The sequence below is a fragment of the Amblyomma maculatum genome, chromosome 2 (assembly GCF_055883805.1).
Source record: "Amblyomma maculatum isolate TAMU_Amacu chromosome 2, ASM5588380v1, whole genome shotgun sequence".
In the NCBI taxonomy this organism is placed as follows: Eukaryota; Metazoa; Arthropoda; class Arachnida; order Ixodida; family Ixodidae; genus Amblyomma; species Amblyomma maculatum.
Genome location: NC_139345.1, coordinates 14,976,439 through 14,983,135, shown reverse-complemented (window position 1 = coordinate 14,983,135; position 6,697 = coordinate 14,976,439). Strand labels below are relative to the sequence as shown.

Here is a 6,697-nt window from a genome sequence, read left to right as displayed (position 1 = left end):
GTGCATAATATGCACCAACTTCCCCAGAAAGAAGTTTTAACTGACTACCTAATTGCCGCTTTTGTATAACTGTTTCATTGCTGATATGATTTACTGCGCTCCCATGTTGCTGCTGTTCATAAACTATTTTAATATGCCATTCTGAGTTTAAAATAGATTGCTAACTGCATTTTTCTTCCATCTCGATCGTTTGATATTCTTGTATAAGGTGTGCTTTGAAATTTTCTCTTTTTATTTTATGACCTGCTCTTGCTGTTCTGAAATGTACACTGTACCTTGATGGCATCACAATATTTTAAATAAATGAGGAACCCGCTGCATATACGTAGACGCCACGTATGCAGCAGTGCTACGTTGCATTATCATTAAACCGCAAAAGCGCACTCACACCAGCATGGCGGTGCCAGCGTAGTTGGAGGCATCGGTCCTCTTGGTGGGCGGGATGTCTTCGTTGTAGTGGAACATCCCCAAGATGAATGAGCCCGTGTAGAGCAGGAACAAGAGCAGGAAGCTGCCCAGAACCAGGAAGACGTACCAGTGGCTGTAGGGTGTGGAAAACGACCGACGCTAATGTGAAGAAGATTGCACTTGAGTTGCGACGCTTTCGTCTCACAGAAGCTGCACCACCTGGCGGAGCTCCTGAAGCTGAATTTATTTATATTTCGTAGAGCCATGCAAGCTGCAGAAGATGCCAAAATAATTTTTTTTTGCCACGTCACTAGCTTACGTTTTATAAGGGCTTACTGCAGACAGCCAGAAATTGTGTTTTCATATATCCGCTTAAGCTGTCTTCTCTACATGTCTTATGCTGGACTCTATTATTACCATAAGTCTGCAGCTTGCGTTAATTTGTGACGGTTCACGGTAGCGGATCGCGGATCACGGTGTGCTAAATCTCTCTATTAGAGAGATTTAGCACACCGTGATCCGCGATCCGCTACCGTGAACCGTCACCGCGCGTTCCATTGCGCATGCCCAGATCACTTTCATGCCGATAGATGGCGCCACATACTTGATGTCGGCACATTGACCTGGCGCATCGGAACCAATCAGCTTGTACGCCCCGCCCACGAGCGGTAGAGTGTCACGGTGGCGGATCGCGGATCACGGTATGCTAAATCTCTCTAATATGTGTGTAATGCTCAAGACAACCACCCGCTGGCTGAGCTGCAGATGGTGGCGCCTCACGCGGACGTTCAAAACGAGTGTTTCAAACGGGGCAGCTTTTCATTAGCAGCATCGCGCATATTCAGAGAAATTTCCCAAGCTTTGCGCCTTTTGCAGCGTTCTTTGTTTTGGTAGAAAGTGGAGAGGATCATTGTGGTAACAAATCTTCGTCTGACATAAAAGGAGCTTTCGGTGCCTAAGACACAGTGCTGTAAGGAAAATATTTCATATTTGGTCGAGCAAGTTCAGCCAGCAGTCTCTAGATTTCAAATTTGCGACGCTGAATAAAAATATTACTAACCCCTTGCTGCGAAGTGTTTCCAGAATTCCCAGCTGGTCAGACCTCACCATAGATGAGGATATGTTGACGAATGACCGGGAGCTCTGAACAAAGGCAGGTGGGATAAGATCACCATGTAAGCAATAAGGCATTAGACATTTGCAAATAGTCCAAAAAATGAGCTCAGTCTTAGTTTTTGTTTTTTTTTTCCTCACCTTATCAACGTCGTTGACGACAGCTTGACAGAATTTGGCTATGCGGTCTGAGCCATCCTTCGCAAACATGCGACATTCTGTAATTGATCGATCGATTAATAATGCAGAAATCTCTCAGTCTGAATCTTTCAGAACTTTATTTTCAAGCAAAGTATCTCATGCGATCAACATTACCAAAGAGGGAGTCGTTATAGACGATGCCCACTTGAGTAGCAATCAATACAGCCATGGCTTGCTGTGCCTGAAAAAAAAAAAAATTTCTCGCCCACCATTCGTTTGTTACAATTCGCTCGGTTAATTAGCGATACAATAGGCTGACGACTTGTGCTGTTCTGCTTCTTCAACTGTTTGCGGGCGGCAGTGAAATAAACTAGCTGTGCTTGGAAATGCCGAGAAAATGCCAAAACGAAATGCAAAATAGTGGCCCGTTGACAAGCGCAATCCATTTATTTCTCACACAATAAAGGCATCAGTGTTGTTGTTTTCACCTAAATTCAAAAGCTCGGCTTGTGACTAGCCGCTATCTCCACCACAGCCCTTTTGATGACCGAAGAGGTAGACGGCGACGAGGAAGGCGGTTTAAAAAGGCCAGGAATAAGAAGAAGAAGAAGAAGGAGGAGGAGGAGAAGGAGAAGAAGAAGAAGGAAAAGAAGGGGGAGAAGGTGAAGAAGGAGAGGCGAGGGCTGTTTCGCCAAAGACCATTATCCCATAATGCATTTTTATCTGCACAAGATGGAATGAATGACACGATTTCCAAGCATATCTGCCAGAAAGGAGCCGAGCACCAAGCCAAGAGAAACCTGCACTCTAGTATCGTCGGTGGTTATCACTCATTTCAATTTCAATTTATTTTTCCATGTAACCATTGTGAGGATCGAAGGAAAAAAGCCAGAAATCGCGGCGGCTTGACACGCCCCTCGGCAGCTACATCACAGGGTCCCTAGATTGCGTACACAAGCAACATCGCGAAATGCACACAATGGTTGTCAAAAAACGGCTGCCGCATCCTTAAAGAGAGAGAAAAACAAAAAAGGAAGTAAAGCGCACAAAAAATGATAACAAAAAAGCAACAGAAAACACATTTCATAGAAAAGCAGGTCTTTGTTCACTCATAACAGGTCAACACTTCATGGATCGAAATAGATCTAAAGAGTAGCATATATATCCTGTATACTTTTGCGGCATGCTCGCGATATATCAACTTCTGCAGCATAGAACTTATTCAAAAGACCAGGCAACGTGTTTGCTAAGCTATATGTACCATATACTGTGTGGCATGTTGGAATATGCCACAGCTCGCAGTGTCTGCTGCGGTAAAATTGTACATTTAGCGAATTGTGTGCCATGTCACGAAAGGAATTCACATTTTGTTTGATATCTTTGTTGTACCTCTCTGCCAGCCATACATTATACATTTCAGATGCTTTTAAGGCATTGAATTGGCGGAATAGATCGCATATGTTCAAATCAGAACAGGCGTTTAGTGTTGCACGCAGAGCCTTGTTCTGTAAAAAGTAAATCTTACTTTTATTTGTGCCTGTAGTCTTTCTCCAAACTAAGTGCGCGTAGTTTACCTGGGACATAAACAGTGAATGGCGCTGGGAATTGAGCCCTGCCCATGAGGCAGACTTGTTTGAATTTTATTTTATTCTCAGACCGCTATTTATCTCGTACCAACTTTTCATTTCGGCTTTGGAAGTTAGATCATCAGGTCCGAAATAATTGACTTTGTTTATGTAGAAGAGCGAAGCACAAGAGAAAGCCTCACTCACCGCATCTTTGTTGGCGTCCTGCCGGCTGCTTTCGAGCAGCTGACTATCAGCAACCTATGCACAGATCAAGGAGAGGTTTAAGTTTAGGCATCTATTGCCAGAAATGTATTACAAATATTAAGATGTGTTAAACTGCATGAGCAACAAGAGAAACGACACTTAAATTAAGAAAGAAAATTTAACAGTGTACTAATTATAACTTTGCTAATAAAAATACACCAATTAGGAAAAGGGCTCACTCACACTCGCACCCGCTAGCACTACGAGCGCCAAGGAGAATGTGGAATAGACGCAAAAGCAGCGAGATAGCCCGACGACAAATTACGGAGGCAGGGAAAGGACAGACGAGACGAGCGCATTAAGGGGCAATCGATTGGCTTTAGACGTTAACGGCTGAAACGAAACTACAGGAGAAAGTTGTAAACTGTTTGGCCGTTACAAAACTATGGGGCAGTCTCTAGTTAAAGAGAAAGGGTTATCTTACATAAATTGACCTCTTTTTACACCTTCATCCATGTACTGCATGTTGTTGGGAATTCCACCACTAGTACTTAAAAATACACTTCCTGATACGTAACGCAGCCTGTGTGCGATTACGTGTGGCTCCGTGGCGCCAAGAATTCTGGCTATTATGACTTTTCCAAGATAATGCGCCTCTGGTGTGAGCACAGAAAGCACACACAGAAAGGTCAACCTTATGTGCAAGTGTCACGTCACCTTCTGTGTCTCATACCCACTGTGTGCCACGTGGGCAAATAGACTACACCAAACGACAAACGGCGTCCCGGGTGAAACAGAAAAGTCCATCTACTCAATAAAGTTTTTCACTCACTCACTCACTCACTCACTCACTCACTCACTCACTCACTCACTCACTCACTCACTCACTCACTCACTCACTCACTCACTCACTCACTCACTCACTCACTCACTCACTCACTCACTCACTCACTCACTCACTCACTCACTCCATGCGACAAGGGCGTCGGATGTGTTCTGGCGCAGAGTGTCGAATCAGAACTTAACCGAACCTAAATCCAATGCATGAACAGGAGCCGAACCCAAATATTTTTCGCTACCTAAGAACTGAACACAAGTGGAAGAATTCAGAGGAACATGTTCTGAAATAGTTCGAGGCACGTTTTAGTGCCTCTTTTGGGGCACCACGACGTTTTCCTCGTCTTTTTTTTTTTCTTTTAGGCCTCATCCGCCCAGACACAGCCACCGAGAACGGGGTTAGTGCAAAAATGGCGCCTTATCTACAACATGAGAAAACGGGAGACAAGAGTGACGGTATACGAAACAAACTACACGCTTCCGGAATGCACCCTTGCGCGCCATAAAATGTTTTGCAGGTGGCCTTTGAGCTTAATAGTCTCTGTATTTCACTTGTTTGCTCAAAATTATAATCAGTGTAAATCTTATCGCACTCAGAAGAGCTTTTTTCCAACTGCTCTTACTACCAAAATTTGTCATTGCATGCAACACTCGAGCTCATTTTGAAAGGTTTACGTTCGAAAGCAGTCATTATCTCAGATAGCATTGCTATATAATAAATTATGTATTAATCAGGGTAGCTTTATACAAATTCCCGGGAGAGTTTGTCTCAGGCTAAGCCATCACTTCTCACCTAAGCTGACGGTTTAGGCGTTTGTCTTCTGAAAATTTAGAAGGACCATGCAGTACTTGTTTCATTGCTTCTCTGGCGAAAGATGCAATATCTGCCGCATCTTCAATCTTTTGTTCCCACTGCGTTTCAGCTTGCCCGCTCATTTCCCTTCTTTTGGCTCCCTTCCTATGTATCTCATAGCGAAACCCCTCATCTTCCCTACATTTATTTGCTAATTAGCTTACAGAGGGCTTCGAGTCTGGCAGCCTCGGTTGCATATAGTAATTTGAGAGGTTTATTACACAGCTACCACACTACTCGTTCGGTCACGATCTCAAACGAGGAGGGCTCTTAAAATGAACAAGGCATAACAGCTGCGGCTAGAGACAAGGACTCGGAAGGGAAGCTGAGACGCGTAGCGCTGAGCATGTAGCGCTTAAAAGGAACCCGACTGGTAAAGGCTCGGTGCTCAGAAAAGAAGTGTTAGAAAAGTTGCACGATGGACATCAATTAAATTATAGAAGCCGAGCATTGGCTACAGAGTTGGTTTGTTGGCCAGGCCTCAGGGAACAACTTGCACAGCGGGTGAAAAATTGTCTAACTTGCACGCGATGTGCAACTCAGAATGAAGGGGAATCGATGCCCGCTACTACCCAGAATTTTGCGTGAGAAAGAGTTAGTATCGACTTGTGTGTTATGAACAATTGCCACTAAATAGCGGTGGTTGATTATCTATCTCGCTACCCGAAAATTGAGCGCCTACTCTACGACTCTAAACGTTATACAAATGATGAAGATCATTTTTGCTTGTCATGGCAATCCGGAGACGGTAGTGACAGATATTGGACCGCAGTTGTCATGCGCCGAGTTTGAAAGTTTTGAGGTTGAGTATGATTTTAGTAACGTAACTGTAAGCAAGAGGCACCCACAAGCTAAGGGGGAGATGAATGAGATGAAATCAAGGATAAAACGATTCGTCCTTAAATAGAAGACCATACCTCTCGCCAACAGGGCGATACCCGGCTTCTTTAGCTATACTCTTGCAGAAATCCTGATGGGTCGACTCGTTACATGATACTGTTCCGATGGCCCCACAACTGCGGTTCCCAATAACATAGAGGAACGTCTGATGTTAAAGGTAAATATCATTCGATTGAAAAATCGCAAGAGCGTTACTAAGATAGACGTAACCCTGTTGGAGATCTCGTTCCGTTGGAAGGCGATGATCCTGTCTGGGTTGAAGACATGAATACCAGGGCCACAAAAGTTTATGCGGCAGATGCCCTGGGGTCCTTCATGGTACACACGGAACAAGATGTTATACTGCACCGTAATCGTCGAGTGTTAAACGTCATGCCGGTTGCTTGAAAACCAGATGGAAGCTACGAGTTCTTCTGTGAACTTAATCAGGAATCAGCTGATATAACTAGGAACGAGCCGTTTAGAGTAAACGACCGGCCGGCCAATGTAAACGTGGAACTCCAATTTACTTCGACTGCAGTCATGGTGACCAACTGGGGAAGAGTGGTATACCCACCCTTTCACTGGGGACATGATGATGGTCCTTTCTATGTTTGTCGTATTGTTTTCTAAAAAGAGCCGCAATGTTGTTACCTGTTTTCAGGCTTTGCTATAATCTGCATGTTATGTACTT

General features: G+C 44.2%; 1 protein-coding gene across 1 annotated transcript in view; it reads right to left on the bottom strand.

Moving 5' to 3' along the window:
* Positions 1 to 384: 384 nt before the first annotated feature.
* Positions 385 to 6,697, bottom strand: part of LOC146198006 (uncharacterized) — an 18,015-nt gene continuing 11,702 nt past the window's right edge. The window contains exons 8-12 of the mRNA XM_084591832.1: positions 3,435 to 3,488; positions 1,837 to 1,903; positions 1,663 to 1,739; positions 1,469 to 1,551; positions 385 to 541 (exon numbers count right to left, since the gene is read on the bottom strand). Of these exons, the coding sequence (XP_084447958.1) occupies positions 385 to 541; positions 1,469 to 1,551; positions 1,663 to 1,739; positions 1,837 to 1,903; positions 3,435 to 3,488 (438 nt within the window). The remainder of the gene's footprint in view (positions 542 to 1,468; positions 1,552 to 1,662; positions 1,740 to 1,836; positions 1,904 to 3,434; positions 3,489 to 6,697) is intronic.